The following is a 20,161-nucleotide window of genomic DNA, read 5'->3' on the forward strand; positions in this document are numbered from 1 at the left end:
GAGAGGATTTGGGCACTGACCATATGTATATATGGTCAGTCTCTAGGGCATGGTCATTGTCCATTGTCTCTGCCATTCATGACCGACCTTTAAACCTTAAACCATGTTACTTCCTTTACACAAAGTAGAAGATTCCTTAGAACTCATGGGCTTTAACTTCAAGCTGAGCTAGGTCTTATTTAAAAGGCCACTAATATGATCATGCAATCATCAGTCTCAGCCAGCAAGATATAGTGATCTTGAAGATGGGGGCTTTCTTACGACCCATGATTGTGAACAACATGGAGGTAGAAGCCCAAGAAGATGTAGTCCTGCAGAAGTACTCCCTCATGGACTCAATAGGGCAAAGCACCAAGCTGCCCTTTCTTCTTAGAAATTGAAAAAAAAATGGACCCCTTTCTTTGACCTGCATAGTGTCTATTTGCATTATAAAACTAGGAAATAAAATTGTGCTCAGTCTTTCACATACATCACAAGTCAAACGTAGCAAACTAACCTGGCCTCTACATCTCGCATAGAATAGCAAAAGGTGATTTTTTTTCCACAGCGACTATAAGGTGCTATTTACCTGGAATAACAATACATCTTCACTGCACCATGAGTATTTGCACAAAATTCAACAAGTAAATACTGTATCTATTACCTAGCTAATGCATTAACCCACCTGCACTTATTACCTCCTCCACTGTTAAAAATTCCCATCAGGATAAACTAAATCTATTATTTCAACTAAGATCCAAGATATGGTACACTGACAGTATCGATAATCCTAAAACAAAATATAATAATAATCATAAACTCGAGAATTAGATTCTGACAAACTGTTAACAAAGGGGTTAGCTGAATACAAACTAGGACTAAATTAAACCTACCCCCATTTAAAGCTGGCCAGACAGAAAGTGTTCGTCTCATTCAATTTATGGTTAAAATAGTGTGTGTGTTGGAGTGCTGACTACACAGATTAGGCTTATATAAACTAATGGGTTTTGTTTTAGAACAAAAATCTGTTACCAATACCTTGACGTGTTTTGTGAATTCTTGTGGAAGAGATGATTCCAAGTACTGCAATGGGAAAGCCACTTTTATATACAAACCATTCATTTACAGTCAGAATCAATCAGAACTGAAGTAGAGAATCTGATTTTGCTTTCCGACTAGTAAATATTACAAGCAGAGCTGCTAAATTATCCCTTTTACCCCCAGGCTTTTTGGAAATTTCCAACCCTTAACCCCCAGAGGGGATTTTTTTCCCAGCACATTTTGCAGTATATTTTTTTTTAAATTGCTCTAACAGCCTTAGTTTTTGTCATAGAGAGGTCAGGTTGGTCTCATTCTCTTGGAAAATACCTGAATTTTCTCAAAAAATTATCAAAAATATGAAAAAAAAAAAAATTTATAGCATTTTTTTGGCAAGGACGTACCGGTACACCCATGGGGGTAAAGGGATGGCTTTTGTGAAACGTACCAGTACGTCCTTTGGGGGTAAAAGGGTTATTAGATGAACAAAGGAACTAAAATTACAGTAATTAAAATTTGCTACATTACCTGATTTCCATAAAACCAACCCTTCAACAAATTCTGACTATCAGATGATGCTTCTGTGGGTATACTGTAATAACTTCTTTCTTTTATTCCATTTCAGACATTTTTTTTCAAGGTAGTTGTTCCACTTCAACTTATTCAAATTTTTATCTCATAAAATTTTCAAGTCTGAATAAATAAATACAATAATACCCTAGGATACAAAATTAATTCGTTCTCGAATGGCTTTCGTAACATTACTGTACTTTTTTTTGTTTAATGAGTCCTGTTTTACATATAACATGATTTTAAAATTTTCAGCGAATTTCGTTTCATGACGTAAGATGGTTAAAAAATTCTTCGTACAGCGTGTACTTTCGTAAAATGAGTTTTTCGTATAGTACAAAAACTTTCGTATCTAAGGTTTCACTATTATCATAAGCACACTCAGTTGAAAAACTTCTTGGATAGAACTAGTAATCAATCATCTAGTAATAAGTTCTCACTAAAATTCAACCCATTTGCCCCGGGACTTAGTACAGTACATTTAAGAGATTTTTGCGTATTGCTACGTGCTCATATATCATGCGATCATGCGTATCATCAAGCACTTCTACACTTTGTCTCCATTACATGATTTCATAGCAGAGTGAGTGTTCAATTTTTACTTGATTATACTAAGCTAGGCTCACAAAACCAGCTAGTCATTTCCTTTCATTATCTTAAACAGTACTATATTCTCCCTCCCCAATATCATATAAAAAGTCTGTAAAGTTATTTGTACAATAAAAAAAAAAAGCATTTCGAAAAGGGTCTTTCAAAGTTAAATTAAAATAATTTATTTCAAACTCCTGATAATAATCCACCACAAATAAACACATACTGTATGATCAAAACTATTTTAATTTCATTAATTATCCACTAGTTTGAGTACATAGCAGTTTTAAAAATTTATGCATTTCCGAAGTGTACAGCATATTGCGTTTATTTTTCAATTCTAATTGTTCACCATAGCAAATCTATATGATTTCTCCTATAAAGTTTTACAAACATGAGCCCTTTATTTAAGAATTATTATTCTGTATGGACTGGAATGTTTGCTCAAGCCGGGCATAAAGATAATGATGAAATAATGCTAAACCTCTGCCAATGTTTAAAAAGACTTAATAATAAGTAAATGTACAGTCCTACCTTTAAAGGTCTAAAGGTCGGGCATGAATGGCAGAGGTAAGGGACAGTGACATTGCCCTATCAAGCAGGATAATGCCCTAGAGGCTGACCATATTACATATGACTAGCACCCAAGGCCCCTCTCCACCAAAGCTAGGACCAAGGAGGGCCAGGCAATGGCTGCTGATAACTAAGCAGATAGACCTATAGGCTCCCCCAAACCCCCCATCCTTAGCTCACAAGGACGGTGAGGTTGCAGTGACCAAAGGAACTAATGAGTTTGAGTAGAACTCAAACCCCAGTCTGGCAATCACCAGGTAAGGATGCTAACAACAGATCACCACAACCCCTTTCTTTTCATATAAAAATATTTACAGTATTTATAATCTCACCTTATTGGGTGACTGGGCGACGGGCTTCGATGGCGACAGTCCTATGATACCCATTTGCTGTGCTTGTTGGAGAGTCAATTTGGTTGGAGATGCCGACACTTGTGTTGTTCCACTATTCTGACTAGTTACAAGCCTTAACTGTTGTCCTCCCAAACTACTAACACCACCGGCCTGACTCGTAATTATCACCTTAGTCACGGTCTACAAATTAAATTGAGAAAATCATTAATTAGAAAAGTTCATTAAAAACAGAGAACAGTAAATTCATAAGTTTTTTATCTAACTTCTATTGATCTTATCAGGTAGGAAGAGGGGGAGACTAAAGAGAAGGTGGATGGAGTGTGTAACAGTGGATATGGAGGAGACAGATCTCATGGTGGAGGACATCGGAGACAGAAGAAATTGGAAATGGCTTTCCAGAAATAGCGACCCTGCATAGCAAGAAAAGCCCTAGACGAAGAAGATGAAGAATTAATCTTATCATTCAACTTACTCCACTATTTTGTGATTGTGATTGCTGGGCTTGTTTTAGCTGTACCGTTCGAACCTGCGGCGACTGAACGACTGGCTGGGCCATAACCATGGTTGGCTGTGCTCTCAACGATCCCCCCAACTGGGAAGTATTAACAACTACTTGTTTATTATTACTATTGTTGTTGCCTAAACCCGCCATAGTAGTTATGTGGCCACTTGAGGTCATGATACGATTACTCAGAGATCCAAGGGATATGGAGTTCTGTTGAAATGAGACAAGAATAATCATAAGAAAATTGGGTCTGGTAAGGACTTGGATGGGTTATAAAACAAATACTTTATTCGGTACTGTATATATCATTTAAAGCAAATCGCAAGGCTTCTATTTACTTGTCGTTTTCTACTTAACAATCAAGCTGATGGCTAAGTATAAACTCAATTCCTAAAAATCCAGTTATGAAAAAGTTTAAGATGAACATGATCAAAAAAAAAAAAACTACAGTAACCTAGAATCAGTGTAACTCCTACCCTTACTTGATTCTGTTGTAGGACCACAAATTGCCCTAGGCTACTCTTGATTAGCTGGGGACCTTCCGATACAATCTGGTGTGCCGATCCTTCGGACGACCCTGTCGAGGCTGTGGCCAGAAGCGCTGCTGTGCTTGTGTCTGCGGTGGTTGTCAGTTCCTCCCCTCCCATCGCTATCAAGTTGCCCCCAGGGTGAAGCATTTCTATGTCTCCTGGAGATAAATTTTAATAATCTTCTAAAACATACACGTACAACAGAGCTTGCAACTCTAACGTCTTATAAAAATAATCACATATATTAATCAAATTGTCTTTACAAAATCAAAGCACTAACCAATAACTTGTGCCTGATCTGCAAGAGAATCAACCTCCATAGGTTGGTCATGAGCATCCAGATGTTGTGCCTCATCCACCATGCCCCCACCGGCACCCGCCACCTCCACAATATTACCAACTGTGACGCCATCTGATATCAGTACACCACTCGAGTCAACAACCTGTAAATCAACAAAACAAATACTGACTGTATCTAAATTGTAGCCTGCATACACTGTGTATACAGTATACTATATAAAGTTCTATATATAACCATGAAGATAAACAACATTCAAGAAGCTATGGGTAAATTTACAAAGTAGGGCTACAAAAAAACCATGTAAAAATGCCCCGGGTTAATAATAATACCATTACATATCTTATTTGATCATTCGTAATGACCGAAAATTAAATTAAACGTATACAGTATAGCTAAGAAACCATTCACACCTATAAAGGCTATAATGAAAGAGAAGGTATTGAATCAAATTCAGTATTCTTGAACAATAAATTCTTACATGAGGTTCAGGGATTTCTTCTTGAAGTGCCTCAAATTCAGCAGAATGAATATTGAATCCAACTAACTGTTCCAAGTCATGCTGCGTTAACTGGGTGGACAGCTCGCCAAGAGCAGAAGCATCAATAAACACGGTGTTACTTCCATCAGTCAAGTCTTTATCTGTAATAAAAATTCATGATATCAATAAAAATGACAATTTGTATTTTTCCTAACTATACAAACCTTAGCTATTTAATAAGAGGTATTACTTTCGCCATAGCTGAAATGACGAGCCATTAATTTCTAACGAGGGTTAACTACCCACACCGCTAGTTAGCGGAGGTTAGGGAGGGTAGATTACTACAGCTGCCCCTCACACACCTGTGATTGAGCTAACTTTGCTTGGAGGTAGGACTTCAAGGGGATAGGGCTGGCGGGCAAGTTTGGTTAAATAGCTAAGGTTTGTATAGTTAGGAAAAATACAAATTATCTACGAATTTGTCATTTGTTCCGTAACTGGAATACAAACCACGCTATTTAATAGGGGTGACTCACCCATTAGGAAGGGTGGACATCCCAGCCAGTCTGGCTTTTTGGCTTTAACAAGGGGCTCCTTATCTGAGTGTGTTAGCACTCAGGGAGTAAGGAGTCCCTGCACCTTGTTAAAACCTTGCTACGCAAGGTTCGCGGCCTACGCAAGCTGTGTGAAGGTATGTAGAAATGTGACTCGTCATAGAAAGTTGTTCCGAAGTTCTTTAGATGGAAAACTGTGCACTAGGACTTTCCTAATACCACCTCGTCAGGGTATGGGGACGTAACAGTATTAATCTTAATACTAGGTACACAAGGGAGCATGGTTTACCTGCAGTGGTTTGAGGTCAGCTATGCAGAGAACCCAGGATGCTGCTTTCCCCAAGAGAGGGGATGATGAAGAAAACGATAAGGCCCAGTCAAACCTTTTCATTCATGCTGACTAAAACCGGGTAACAATGCCCTCAACCTTCTGCTACTTGTCCAATAAGGAGTTTAAGGTGTTAAACCAGCTCTTGTGCAGCCACCACAGGACCGATAGAAAACATATCGAGTCTCCTGTGGGTCACGTCTTGCAGGGAGTGGGATGTGAACGTGTTTTGACGTTTCCACACCCCAGCTTGAAGAACCTGCGTCACTGAATAATTTCTTTTGAAGGCCAGGGACGTAGCTATGCTCCTGACATCATGTGCTCTGGGGGCGACGTGACGGAGGAGGGTCTGGATTCAGTGTAAGGTCAATGACCCTGCGAATCCATGCTGAGATGTTCTTGGTGACCCTCCTCTTGGTCCTTCCTGTGTTGACGAATAGTGCAGGCACACAAGGCTCTTCTCTTGAGGTACAGCCTCAAACTCCTTACTGGGCTTAGTAAGAGATGGTCTGGATCATCTGTTACAGTACGGAGACTAGAAATCCAGAAGGAGTCAAATCGAGGATCCGCTACTCCCAAGTTCTGAGTCTTAGCAATAAACTCAGGGACGAAGCTGAACGTTACTTCTCCCCATCCCCTTGAATGGGCGATGTCATATGAGAGACCATGAAGTTCGCTGACTCGCTTGGCCGAAGCCAAAGCTAGCAGGAACACCATCTTCCAAGTAAGGTGGCGATCTGTTGCCTGGCGTAATGGTTCATAGGGAGGTCTCTTAAGAGACCTGAGAACTCGAACCACGTTCCATGGGGGGAGGTCTCACTTCTGACTGGGGGCAGGTAACTTCACAACTCCATATAAGTAGAGAAAGTTCTAGCAATGAAGAAATGTCTATTTCTTTCAGTCTTGAAGCGAGGCTCAAGGCTGAGCGATAGCCTTTCACTGCCGAGACCGATAGGCGCATTTCTTCACGCAAATACACGAGGAACTCCGCTATTGCTGGAATAGTGACATCGAGTGGAGAGATACCCCTTCCACGACACCAACCACAGAAGACTTTCCGCTTTACCTGGTAGACTGCTGCTGATGATTTTCGCAGATGTCGAGATATCCTAATCGCAACTTGTTGTGAAAATAATCTCTCAGAGAGGAGATGCTGGATAGTCTCCAGGCGTGAAGTCGTAGCGAAGCTACGGCTTTATGGAAGATGTTGGCACGTGGTTGTTTGGGTAGATTGTGTCGTGGAGGGAGTTCTCTTGGAGGCTCCGTTAGGAGTTGCAGAAGGTCCGGGAACCATTGTGCGTGATGCCATAGCGGAGCTATAAGGGTCATTGAAAAATTGACCTATGTTCTGGTCTTGTCGAGTACCCTCCTCATCAGACAGAATGGGGGAAAGGCGTAAACGTCGATGTTGTCCCACCGTTGTTGGAAAGCATCTTGCCAGAGAGCCTTGGGGTCTGGGACTGGGGAACAGTACAGCGGGAGCCTGAAGTTCAGGGCCGTTGCGAAGAGGTCCACAGTCGGAGAACCCCACAAAGACAGGACTTTGTTGGCTACTAGATGATCCAAAGACCACTCGGTACTCACTATCTGAGATGCTCTGCTCAGGTTGTCGGCGAGCACATTCCTTTTGCCCGGAATGAAGCGTGCCGATAGTGGTTTCGAGTGGATTTCGGCCCATCTCAGTATCTCTACTGCTAGATGGGATAGTTGCTGTGAAAAAGTACCTCCTTGTTTGTTGATGTAGGCCACTACTGTGGTGTTATCGCTCATCACCACCACAGAGTGATGCCTGGAACTGTTGAAGGGCCAGAAAGACGGCCTTCATCTCTAGGAGATTTATGTGGAGGTACTTTTCTAACTCTGACCAGAGGCCTGAGGTCATGTGGTGCAGCACGTAGGCCCCCCCATGCTTTTTTTGAAGCGTCAAATCCGGGGGGAGGACGAGAAGGTCCACCCCCTTTTGTAGATTCTCGTCTGTCACCCAGGTTCCGTGGGGATCTGGATGTCTGGGGAGTCGTGAGCTTGATTCCACTGGGACTTGAGTCGCCACTGGAGGGATCTCATCCTGAGGCGACCATTGGGAACTAGACGGACCAGCAATGAAAGGCGACCGAGGAGACGTAGCCACGATTGGGCTGGAAGTTCTTCTCGTCTGAGAAAAGGTCTTGCAACCTTTCTCAGCCTTGCTATCCTGTCTGATGGAAAGGCTTTGTGAAGAATGGTGTCTACAATCATACCTAAGTATACCAGTCTTTGAGTGGGAAGTAGAGAGGACTTCTCGAGATTTACCATGATCCCTAGATCCTGGCAAAGTCTCAGAAGTTTGTCTCGGTGTTGAAGAAGGGTTGACACAGAGTCTGCTAGGATTAGCCAGTCGTCCAGATAACGGAGGAGACGGATGCCAATCCTGAGTGCCCAAGATGACACTAGGGTAAACACTCTGATGAAGACTTGTGGTGCTGTGGAAAGACCGAAGCACAGCACCTTGAACTGGTATATTCTGTTGTCAAGGCTGAATTTTAAGTACTTCCTTGAAGACGGACTGGGATCTGGAAGTACGCGTCCTTTAGGTCCAGTGTGCACATGAAGTCTTGCAGTCTTACTGCTAGTCTGACCGTGTCTGCCGTCTTCATGCTGAACGGAGTTTGTTTGACAAACTTGTTTAGAGCTGAGAGGTCAATGACTGGTCTCCAGCCTCCAGACGCCTTCTTTACAAGAGTCGACAGAAGAAGCCTGGGGATCCGTCGAGGACCTCTTGGAGAGCGCCCTTCTTCAACAGGGTCTGGACTTCTGCCCAAAGGACTTGCCCATTCGCCGATCCCATGGCAAGGGAGTTCAATGACACTGGATTCCTGGTCAAGGGAGGTAGAGATGTTATGAACGGGACGCGATATCCTAGACTGATCACGGAGATTGTCCAGGAATTGGCCCCGAGTTGCTTCCACCTGTTTGCACAACTTTGTAGGCATCTCCCCACTGGTGGACATGCAGGGGGACTGCCTATCCTAGCGTTTGCAGCCTCGGCTGCTTCCTCTAAGATTTTTCCCTCCCCTGGAGGACTTTTTGCCTTTCCTGTCTGTGACAAGAAAGGGCTTGGACACTGTTGTCTTTGCTCCAGTTTCTGTCGTCGTTGTGGTCTTGGTTGGACGGGACTGCTGTGATGCTGGAGGTTTATAGGGCTTAGATGTTAAAGACCTATGGAGGAGGGAGTCTTGATGAGACTCCCTCCACCTCTCAGCAGCATGTTCCATATCCTTAGGCTCAAACAGATGAGACCCCTCTACGGAGGAATGTCTAAGCCTATTGATCTCGACGCTAGGGACCTTCTAGTGGAACCTCTCAGCTACTGCATCTCGACGTATCAAGATGGTATTTGCCCACAATTTCGAGACTTGGTGGCCAAGAAATTCGATCGTGCGAGTACCTGAGAGAAGGAAGTTTTCCATAGCTTTCCTGGTACGTTCCTAGGAGAAATCCTCTGATCATATCAGGATACCTAAGGTCCCTAACCAGATATCAAGCCACGAAGTTGCTTGCATAGCATACTTCGTGACCTTCTCTTAGTTGAGGATCTCGGCTGCCGAGAACGAGACCTGCTGGTTGGAGAGTCTCTCAAGAGGGACTCCCCTGATTACCTCTTCCAGCGAGTGGTGAAGAGGAAGAGCTGAACTGGGCTCCTCCAGGATCTCGAAGTACCTCCTCTGCTGTACGCGAGGTGGTGGGAGGAGCTTGTTCGTGGTACAGGAACGGTTGGAGGAGGACATCTCGGAAATTTGCTGGGCGATTTTGTCCCTGGTACTCTTCACCCCTTGAGACCAGGACAGGGCTGCACTGGTCTCAAGAGGGTTTTTGAGTACCAAAGACACAGTCTAGGACCATGTCTTTGCCCTCTCGAGGGGGGGATCTCTGGGTTGGAAAACTCGTTGAGAACCCTCATTAGAGTCAGAACCTGCTAGAATGCATGTTCTTACTCCTGCTGGTCTCCTCCTGTTGTAGGACTTGCAGTGAAGTCTCCTTCTGTCCTCAAAGGCTCTTCTTGGGGAGAGTCACGACATTCCCTGAGTGGCTGGCTGGCTCCAACCTAGCCCTAGTGGAGGACTTTGGCATGGTTTTGGAGTCTTTGGATTCCTTCCGGGGAAGGAGGTAAGACTCCAACATTGATGTGTGTGGCATGTCCCTTCTGTTCTCAGACTGCGAGGAACTCTTCGGCGTGAAGAGAGATTTCCTCCATTGGTGAGATGTTGGTCTCTCTCTCTGCGTGGTTCCCTGGGTGACGGGAGATCTTCGTCCGAAAGGGATGGAGAGTTTGTCTGAGGAATAGGAGGAACTTGCCTCAATAGTCTGCGTGGAGTCAGTTTCGCCCTCGTGGAAGTGACCGCATCCGAAACTCCTCATTTCCTCTTCAAAGGGGTAGAGGAAGCCATGGTTCCATGCCCTAGATCTAGAGCTATAGGTCGCTCTGATGAGCGATCAGACAGGGCAGGCTTGAAAGCCTAGGTTACGACTCTGATCAAGGCATTGAACCAGGACTGATGGCTGACAGGCGCACTGTCAGACAGACCCCCTGCAGGGAAAGGGACCGAAGGTTCCCTGGGAGGAGTTACTGGAATAGGTGGGTTCGCCTTAGAATGCAGCTTAGGGATCCTGAACCCCTCTGCATGAAAATGTTTCCCTTCTCCCACAATGCGCGATAGTATGCGCTTGCGGGGAGGGGAATGAGGCAATGGCGACCTTGCCGGATGACGTGCCTATTGGTGCACATGCTCGCGCACGGGAGAATATTGGCGCCGCGCGAGGAAGAATAATGGTGCTCATGCGAGGGAGAATATTGGTGGTCGCCCGCGGGAGACTGTTGGCGAGTATCCGTAGGAGAGAGCGCGCGCGTGGGCAGAAGAATCATGATGAGCGCGCGAGTGTTGGTGTGTGTACGTAGGAGAGAACGCGCGCGTAGGAGAATATTTTCACGCGCGCGCTCGAGAGAATCATGATGAGCGCGGGAGAGTGTTGGCACGCGTCTGTAGGAGAGAGAGGGTGCGCGTGCGCATCTCTGTGTGTGCGCAGAAGAAAGAGGGCGCGCAGGTTAGCATATATGGTCTGATGAACACTGGCGCGCAGGTGAGGGCAACGAGGGTGTCGCCTCACCGAAGACCTTGCGCGCAGGTTTTTTGGGGCGCACACGTTGGCGTAGGTAACTGGCGTGTAGGAGAAATTTGGCGCGCAGGTGAGCGCTGGCGACAAGGAGTGCTGGCGCGCAGGTGGGTGGTAGCACATAGGAGATCATGGGCGTGGGCGCAGGAGAGCGTTGGCACACAGTAGAGTGCAAGTGCGCTGTGGTGTGCTGGCGCGTAGACAACCTAAGCATGTTTGTGCAGGGTGCGCAGGTGATCGTGGGCGCGTGTGCGCAGGAGAGCACTGAAGATCACGTTGGCGCGTGAGTGCATGTTGGCGCGTAAGCGCATGTTGGCACGTAAGCACGTGAGGCTGCTGCCCTTTATGAGGGAGAGCAGGAAGGGTGGTGCGCCGAAGCATTGGTGAATGACGAGCTGCTGGTGACCGCTGGTCAGGGCGCTTGGTGCGCAGGGCGAGAGTGATGGCGCACAATAGCAGGTCTGTTGGATGGATGGTCGATGTGTCCTTTAAAAGGACAACCATCCACCGAAGGAGATCGCGAACGATCTGCAAAGAGGTCAAGGACCGAAGTCACAAGACTAGTTGCAGGTGCGATGATGGATGATTGGTTTAGAGGCTCCTCTGCGGGGGACTGCATTGAAGACGTTGAACCAAAGAGGCACCCCCTCACCACAGGTGAAGGAAGGCCTCTAAGGCGAAGAGGAAGGCAAGCCTTCCGACGGATGCGCCCTCTGGGGGCCGTTGGATCAGCAAGCTGACCGTCAGCAGTCTTCCGAAGAGGAGTCTCTAAGTGCACTCCCCCGAGGGAAAGAAACACTAGCAGGAGAGACCGATGATGAACTTAACTTTCCCCCTCGGAGGATGGTCAGGAACGGGAGAAACTAAGTCGGCAGCTACAGTAGAGTTTGGAGTGGCAGAGGAGATGGGTGATGTCGCATGAGACACCTCTGACACAACAACATCGACAAGTGTCAGGGGATCCACCTCTGATGGCGACGACGATTGCTTGACAGAAGCACCCATGCGGATGAACTCAAGCAATGCCTCCTTGGAGGGCGAACCTGTGAGCCCTAAATCTGAAACACGGAGGTTAGTGACAAGGCCTCCCCCGGGGGGAGAGGTGGTGCTGCTTCGCTAGGGGAAGCAACCTTATCTCTCGAGACGCGGAGTTGGTCAGAAATAAATTGGTCTACGCTACTACTCGACGGTCTCTTGAAAGAGACAGACCGAGTAGGAGCTTCGGAGGAGGTTGGGTGACGGAAGAAGATGCCTTGGGTTTTCCTCCCTTCGAAACAATCTTCGAAGGAGAAATATCCCGCTTGGACTTCTTCCGCCGTCGCGAAAACCTCTCCCACTGGGAGGAAGACCACTCCCTACACTCACTACACTTGTTGACACTAACACACCGTTGACCTCTCCAAGAAGGACTAAGGGCGTGAGGATCAGTCTCCACCGCAGACATAAATATTCCACAGGGGCGGTCGGATAGTCCAGGGCAGGTGCGCATGGTCCCAGAAGTCAACTTCACAAACACACAGTCTAAGAGAAAAGAGAAAAGAAAAAGCATTAATGGCTGCCAATTGTCAGCAAGGATGAAGAACAGCAACGTCCGTTCACCATCTGAGCCGAAAGCAAAGTGAGCTCAATCACAGGTGTGTGAGGGGGAGCGGTAGCAAGCTACCCTCCCTAACCCACTAGCACTGTGGTTAGTTAACCCTCGTTAAAAATTAATGGCTCGTCATTTCAGCTACGCCGAAAGTATACCCCTATTAAATAGCGTGGTTTGTATTCCAGCTGCGGAACAAATATAAATTAATATCAGAAAATTGAATTCAAGGTTATCAAATAAGTTTTTGAGTTCCACTATTTAAATAAACCTTCCCCAACATTCATATGCCAGTGGGAAGGAGAGCTGTCACAAGGATACGACAAATGCACAGCTTAATCCTACACAGTCTACCATAATAATGTCATTCCTTCCATGTCATGACTTTTGCCAAGTCGCTTGTTCCTTCTTGCAGATGTATTATAACGTAAAAAACAAAAATACTTTGGACAGCAAGGTAGAAATGAAGTAGAAGGCTAAAAAGGGGGTTAGATAGACATGGTAAAGACCTTAGCTGTGCCTACAGTGCACAGCATAAGGTGAACTGTACAGGGAATCTGATTGATGCTATCAATTAGGTTACTATTCCCTATAAAACTTCTAATCTCTCTGTCCTCCTTTGGGGATGGCGCCCAGAATTCAACGGAATATGCCAAGTACAGTTTAACCAAGGACTATTACAGTAGAACCTTCAGGAGCGATCGCTCAAGTGGATACAAGCTAGGCAAGGTGGCTTGTCTATGAATGCGTACTCCCGAAAACAGAATAGCAGCCGGTGCTTACCCCGAAAGCAGTTGACGCCCAAGGCAAGGACCCTTGAGGGCCTGCCTCACAAGGCTCCTAGAGATTCACTGTGCCTTAGAAGCACGGTGAGAAGGCTGTGACCACAGGACCTGTCCCGGAGGGTACTGCTGAGTAGACTAAGCATGCTGCAGCCTGGCAAGGACTCCGAGAACCTGCCCACAACTCTAGGTAAGAAGTTGCGGAGGGTATTTCTGCAAAGGGCACGAGACCTGCTAGAGGGAACACAACTCCAGAGGCTCACGGGGGTAGGAAGGCCATAGCCAATCCCTACGGAAGCAGATGTGACTTCCCACTTAAAAGGGAACACGAAACACCAAGGAAGGCTAGAGCTGACGCAAGTGTCAAAGAGGGAGACTCCCCTGCAGTCATGGGTGCCACCGCTTCACTAATGGAAGTACTTCCTTGAAGACGGACTGGGATCTGGAAGTACGCGTCCTTTAGGTCCAGTGTGCACATGAAGTCTTGCGGTCTTACTGCTAATCTGACCTTGTCTGCCGTCTCCATGCTGAACGGAGTTTGTTTGACAAACTTGTTCAGAGCTGAGAGGTCGATGACTGGTCTCCAACCTCCAGACGCCTTCTTTACAACGAGTCGACAGAAGAAGCCTGGGGATCCGTCGAGGGTTATCCAGGGGTCACACGATCAACACTTACTCGTGCATCCTCCAAAGAAGACAGAACGAGCAGTCCCCGAGGAAGGAAAATGGCTCCGGAGTAAGAAGTTAGAAGTTTTTCACCTTCAGGAAAAACCCCAAGAGAGAATAATCCCTTTTAGACTTCCTCTTTCATCACCTACCAACAGCTCCGAGTTTACAGCCAGTTGTCTTTACAGTTAAACAAAAGTGACGCAATACACTGGATGAGCGTGTGAGCAGGGTGGCCGGTCTAACCCACACTAATTAGCAGCAGATTGTTATACTGTACCTCACATATAAAGTTTATGGCAAGTTTCCAGCGATGCCGGAACAATATAACCACAGTAAAGAGCAAATGGTTCGTATGTGTGTAGGAACAAACCAGTTTTAAGTAATGATTCATTAATATGACACAAATTCAAGGTCAATGGACAATGTATAACTGCTCTCTCAAAGCCCGTATCTACACTTTACTGTTTTTGCGCACCTGAAGCAGGTGAAATAGCAGCCAGTGCGACTGCTTCTTCCCCTGCCAATAAGTACTTCCACATAGCATCAGAAGCTCTAACTGAAGTGCCTTCTAATGTGATACTACAAGAATTATTCTGTGGTGAAAAACCTAATTATGTACCATGCTATCATCCTTGTTATTGTTTTTATACAAAGAACAATCTACACTAAAATCACATAATACAGTAATATGTTTACATTAGCGTTTCCCTTTAAGGGGTTAAGTTCCAATTCAATTTATCTATACTCTCAAGCATACTTTCTTTCAAGTATATTTTCATATTTTCTTAATATAAATACAGTATTTCTATTAAATTATAATAGTGGCTGTTCTTAAATATCTTTCTTCATCGACAAATAAGATATGTTATCTAGGTTGGGTTAAGTAAAGGAGGGTAAAGGTAAATCCTACCCTCTAATTTGTAGCTTACAAAGCTAAAATTCAGTTTAGGTAACGGCAGAAGAGATTCAGGTGGCCTTTGCAACTTTAAGAAAAGTATTAGATGTGGAAACCTCGTTAGAAGAAAACAGTAGTTTTTAACTAATTCTCGTAAACGTAACTGGGGAGTTGCAGGGGGGCATTAGCCCCTGATAATGACACATTGATGTAGGTAAGGTTATGTGGATGGACTTTAGGATAGGGTATATATCTAATTGGGTAAATTGATTGAACTTCCCTTTTTCAATGCCTAATCCGTCCTGTGTCCACCGATCTACAGAGCTTCCAAAAAGAATTTAAATGAGGTTTCTCCATTTTTTTTTTCATTTTTTCCCATCAAGACCAAAAAAGCACTCGACTTTTCAAGGTTACAATATCATCCTCAACATCCTATAGGAAGTACGAGGTGTGGAAAGTAGGGGAAAAAAGGGGGCGTTACCCACCAGTCATGAAGGATGCAGTACTTCAAGCTAGGTTAAGTTGTAAACATCCCTGTAAAACTCATATCACTGTAATGTCAAAACAAGGTAAATGAGTGTCAAGGTAAACAATGTTATGGCTGTTTTGACGTTACCGTTTTTAGAATGATTTATTGTTAATTAGTTCTCATCATTTATTTATTTCCTTATTTCCTTTCCTCACAGGGCTATTTTTCCCTATTGGAGTCCTTGAGCTTGTAGCATCTTGCTTTTCCAACTAGGGTTATAGCTTGGCTAGTAATAATAATAATACGGGGTAACATTGGTTTGGTTTAAAAACATACTTATTTTCTTTTTCTTTACAGTGGCAATAGTTCCCCACAGCCCATAATAACCAGCTAACAATTTAATTTTTATGCTTGTACATAGTCGATTAATCTGGCATTTCCCATATATGCCATTCTCTCAAGTTTGAATAATCTTATTCTTGCTAATAACTCCAACAATATTCTCGTTAACTTTCTATCAAAAAAGGAACCACAATGAGATAAATTTTCCGATACCTCAGGCCACTAATGTGGGATAGTGAGCTAGATTAATAGGATAAGGAGATGGAAAGAACCAAGTAATTTGACACATCATTACTTAGAAACGAAAATAAATAGACAAAAAGGTAATTGAAAAATATGAAGATCTTTGTAAGATATCTAATTACAAACCAAACCATAATTACAAATAAAGTCTGGGTATTAATGGATAGCTACGCATATAGAAAAAAATACGCTAGGCTAACATAATACACCGTGACAGGGATTCCATGTCAGGTTAACCTTAACAAGCAGCCTAAGACCTGTCACGATAAATCTTTATTCGTGCACAGTCACTAATATTCATCGGAACTTCCCGTTCCCCTAACCCAACCTAGGATCCAAGGCCTTACAATGAGGGAGGGGGGGGGTTTGAAGTACTAGTACTCAAAACAGACAGGATGTATGTATGACAGCGGCCACCTGTATTTATAATGATGGCTAAGAATACGGCAGTGTAAGGAGGTTTGCAGGGGAGCGTTAACCTCCATTGGGTAATTACTTACTTACTTTACTTTGACAGCTGTTTTTCAAGTCCTATACAGCAGGATTTAGTATGTCATCCATTCAAAGATAGAAATCTTCATAAATAACTAATTCACTTTTATCCGTGAGGGGTGTATGTATGATAGCGGCCACCTGTATGCATGATTACAGCTAACTGAGAATACGGCAGCGTGAGGGGGGGGATAGCTCCACCCGTTATGTAAGTAGCTAAGGACATGCCTTGTAGGTTAGGTTAGGGGGGAAAGTTTAGGTTAGTTGATGCCCATTTTAATGAACAAGTGTGGAACTGGCCGCTGATATACAAAGGCTCCCTCAATGATAATCATCTCAATGAGTTCACTGAATTCTTCACAGAAGATACAAGCATTTGTTCACGAAGGTTTCTAGTTAAGGACACTGTAGGTTAGGTTAAGGGGGGAAGTTTAGGTGCCGGTGTCCATTTTGTATGCACGCTGGAGGAACTGGGTGCTGATATACAAAGGCTCCAAGCAGACATCGGACGTCCTGTTCATATTCACTTAATATCCTAGTATCTCCTCACGACTAGTTTGTTATAGCTCACAGGGACCCCTAAACAAAAGGTGCCTAACTTACTATAACAAAGTACCTAGTGTCAACTTTACCTGTTAAAATATAATTATCTGCAATTTAAGATATGATTAATATATTAGCATGATGAGAACAGCATTTTATAATACCAGCCTTATAAAAACACTAAAATACGACAAGGAAATAGGATACAGTAGGACTGGTTGGCAAATTGTAACTGGATATTTCGCATATAGTCCTGACATTTGCGTCCCCATATGTATATAAGTGACTTGATTAATCATGTAGGTTGATAATAAAAATAATTCCACTTCGAACACTTACCCATGAATTTCGTTTAAGCCTATAGGCTAGTTAACCCTAACTTTGGATGTGTCGAACTTCGACAAAACTCCAATGTCGAGCTATTTTTCGACGGCCACAATAGCAGTTCGGGGTTTAGTGGGCAATGGGTAGGTTTTCCAGGTGGAGAGAAGCTTTACCCTAAAACCTGACAACTTTTTAGCTTTCTATAAGGAAATTATACGATTTTTTCGACGTTTGTTTTCATTGATTATCGCTATTTTGGGTCGTGTTTACAAGGGTGGGGGGCAATATTCCCTGGCACAATATTGCCTACTTTCTGGGATATACGTGGCCTTTTACGGCTACTACAAAGCAAAAGGGCCCCACTAAATACGGCAAGGAAGTGCGAAGGAAGGAAACATTGATGAAAAGTGACATACCTGGATTATTGTGAGGCATTTTGAGATGTTCAAACTCACGCGCCCACCATTACTAGCCCATAGTGCCCTGCTGCCTGCCTGCGTAGATACACTGTTGCCAAATCTACAAACATTACCGCCGATGTGGTAAAATAATCTATTCCTGTTATTTATCGTTATTATCGTATATCATTTTGTTAATATTAATCCAAGAACTTGTAATGTATGGTGTTATAAAATCGTAAATACTTTTCTCAAAAATCACGATATTACATTTGGCACGTTGAATTCCACTCCCGCCATCTCTGTTCAAGCCGTGAACTTCCGCCAAAAACATTCAGTCTCGTAATAAACATACGGAGGGTCTGCCCCCTTCCATTGCCCTATTTATAGAAAGAATGTGTACCATAGAATGTTGAAATAAAAGAAGTTCATCTATTTGTTTTATTGGGGCCTCAACATAAGGTCATGAAAAGTCAGGGCACATTGAATTTATTTGTCGTCACGGGACTCGAACTGCTAAAGAGAAGTCATACTACAGAGCTGTCACTTTACGCGAAGGACAGAAATTAAAATTCTTAGAGATTTATTTCTATGAAACGTTTTTCAGTTTGATTTTATAATGTGCTTCTAATAATTATGAATATATTATATAGATGAGAAATGCCTAATGAATTATAGTTTCTTACTTTTGTGTTTACGTTTTGTTAGGACTTTGCCTAAAACATTATGAAGTTAATTTTTTTAGTAAAGAAAGTTGATAACCTAAAATTTATTATCTTTCTTTAAATTTACTTTTAAAATATGCAAATCTCGCAATTCTCGATAAATTTCATAATTTTATACTGAAAATTTTGCCCGGATTGCTAATATTCTTCTCTGCCAATAGATGGAGACGACACCTAAACAAACCTTTACCGGGAGAACTCAAAGTGTAAAATCCTGATCTTGAGTAATAAATCAGAATTAATAAGACACCATCACGAATATATTATGTCTCAGATCTCTTAATATATACATATGCATCAGAATCAACAAAACTCGTACCGAATACTATTTTTTTTCAGTTTTTATTAAAATAATTCACAAGTTTATATTTGCTTTCTTATTTGCTACCGATTCGATTCTTCAATTTACTAAAAATTACAATGAAAATGCTATATTTCTATAGAAATCCATTTGAGTAATAAAGTTTTATCCGTTATTAAATGCCATATAACTCAAGCTGGTAGTCATAATTTATTGATTTATTAGATTTATCAAAGGGTGATTACAATTGTATGTTAAATACTTATCAAGACCCCTTATAAATAATGCTATCACGGTTACCAAATTTCAGTTCGTAATATCAGAAACATAATTTTCCCTAATGTGGAAAAGGAAAGTTACGTCTGTTAAATTACTTCAAAATGATTATTGTCTTTGGATGTAATAGACGCACAGCTTATAAGTTTAATTTATGAGTAAATTATAGCCATAATGAATGAATAATTTGAAGTTTTCTGGCATCCAAACATCGAAGGTCATTGACGCCGAAATTATAGTTAGATGAATAAGCACCTTATAAATCCAACATAAGTAGTCTTGGGCACTCTATTGAAATAAAGACCTAAGAAACTTTGAACTTCATGGTTTTATCAATTCGCCTCTTTTCAACACTTAGCTGTAGGCCTACGAGTGTTTTTCTCTATTATTAATTATACCCGTAAAGCTACCCTAAATCCCCCTCTCTGGTTACGGCTCATTGTGTCTTTGCCTACACATCTACCAAATAGTCTGGCCTATTATTTTCACATTCTCCTCTGTCCTCATACACCTGACACCACTGAGATTACCAAATAATTGTATTTTTGTTCAAGGGGTTAACTACCGCAATGCAATTGTTCAGTGGTTACTTTCCTCTTGGTAAGGGTAGAAGAGACTCTTTAGCTATAGTAAGCAGCTCTATTAGGAGAAGGACAGTCCAAAATCAAACCCTTGTTCTCTTGGGAAGTGTCATGGCCTCTTTATCATGGCATTCCACTGTTTTCGATTAGAGTTCTTTTGTTTGAGGGTACACGTTCTATCTTATTTCTCATCCTTCGTTTTTTTTTAAATTCATAGTTTATATATGAAAGATATAATTTCATGTTGTTACTGTTCTTAAAACATTTTATTTTTATTGTATATTACTTCTATTGTAGTGCATTTATTTCCTAGTTTCTTTTCCTCACTAGGCTATTTTTTCCTCTATAAGCCCTTGCATGGGCTTATTGCATCTGCTTTTTCAAACTAGGGTTGTAGCTTAGCTTGTAATAATAATAATAATAATAATAATAATAATAATAATAATAATAATAATAATAATAATTCGATACGCACGGTGTGCTTAAAAAGGATATTTCCGGTGTAAATTATCGATTTTTTTTTAACCTATCTTGTTATTAACTTCGATATATTCCGTCCAGTGAAGACTTGGTGTTGCACGTTCTT

General features: G+C 42.8%; 1 protein-coding gene across 5 annotated transcripts in view; it reads right to left on the reverse strand.

The window, feature by feature from the left end:
- LOC137640282 (protein lin-54 homolog) overlaps window positions 1–17,847 on the reverse strand; it is a 72,469-nt gene extending 54,622 nt beyond the window's left edge. For 2 of the 5 annotated variants that reach the window (XM_068372888.1, XM_068372884.1), the window contains exons 1-7: window positions 17,711–17,847; window positions 4,919–5,079; window positions 4,420–4,582; window positions 4,092–4,297; window positions 3,577–3,819; window positions 3,084–3,284; window positions 1,018–1,062 (exon numbers count right to left, since the gene is read on the reverse strand). In XM_068372888.1, the coding sequence (XP_068228989.1) occupies window positions 1,018–1,062; window positions 3,084–3,284; window positions 3,577–3,819; window positions 4,092–4,297; window positions 4,420–4,582; window positions 4,919–5,079; window positions 17,711–17,729 (1,038 nt within the window). In that variant the 5' untranslated portion in view covers window positions 17,730–17,847. Of the gene's footprint in view, window positions 1–1,017; window positions 1,063–3,083; window positions 3,285–3,576; window positions 3,820–4,091; window positions 4,298–4,419; window positions 4,583–4,918; window positions 5,080–17,309; window positions 17,587–17,710 lie in introns of those variants that run through there. The other 3 variants (XM_068372885.1, XM_068372886.1, XM_068372887.1) reach the window with 3 other exon arrangements.
- Window positions 17,848–20,161: the final 2,314 nt, after the last annotated feature.

This window comes from Palaemon carinicauda, chromosome 4 (assembly GCF_036898095.1).
Source record: "Palaemon carinicauda isolate YSFRI2023 chromosome 4, ASM3689809v2, whole genome shotgun sequence".
NCBI lineage: Eukaryota > Metazoa > Arthropoda > Malacostraca > Decapoda > Palaemonidae > Palaemon > Palaemon carinicauda.